This window comes from Eimeria mitis, genomic scaffold, assembly GCF_000499745.2.
Source record: "Eimeria mitis Houghton genomic scaffold, Emh_scaff1634, whole genome shotgun sequence".
NCBI classification, from domain to species: Eukaryota; Apicomplexa; class Conoidasida; order Eucoccidiorida; family Eimeriidae; genus Eimeria; species Eimeria mitis.
This window is the reverse complement of record NW_013569949.1, coordinates 3,444-3,678: the sequence shown is the minus strand read 5'-3', so window position 1 is coordinate 3,678 and position 235 is coordinate 3,444. Positions and strand designations below refer to the sequence as shown.

Below are 235 nucleotides of genomic sequence, written 5' to 3'. Positions count from 1 at the left end.
ATTCATCACGCGATGGCTGCTGCTGTCTTTGATTTGTTTGTCGCTCTGTTGCTATTGCTGCTGCTGCTGCTGCTGCTGCTGCTGCTGCTGCTGCTGCTGCTGCTGCTGCTGCTGCAGGTGTTCCCCCTCTGCGGGCCCCCGACAGGTTTGCGAGCATCCCGGGCCGCGGGCTGCGGTGCAGTGTGGACTCAGTGGAGGTGATGGTGTTTGCTGCTGGTGCAGCGCAGCAGCAGCA

General features: G+C 62.1%; 1 protein-coding gene across 1 annotated transcript in view; it reads left to right on the top strand.

Moving 5' to 3' along the window:
- EMH_0040860 (uncharacterized protein) overlaps positions 1 to 235 on the top strand; it is a gene marked incomplete at both ends in the record, with an annotated part of 4,966 nt that overhangs the window by 1,553 nt on the left and 3,178 nt on the right. Inside the window, one exon of the mRNA XM_013495558.1 lies at positions 118 to 235. Coding sequence (XP_013351012.1) covers positions 118 to 235 — 118 coding nt within the window. The remainder of the gene's footprint in view (positions 1 to 117) is intronic.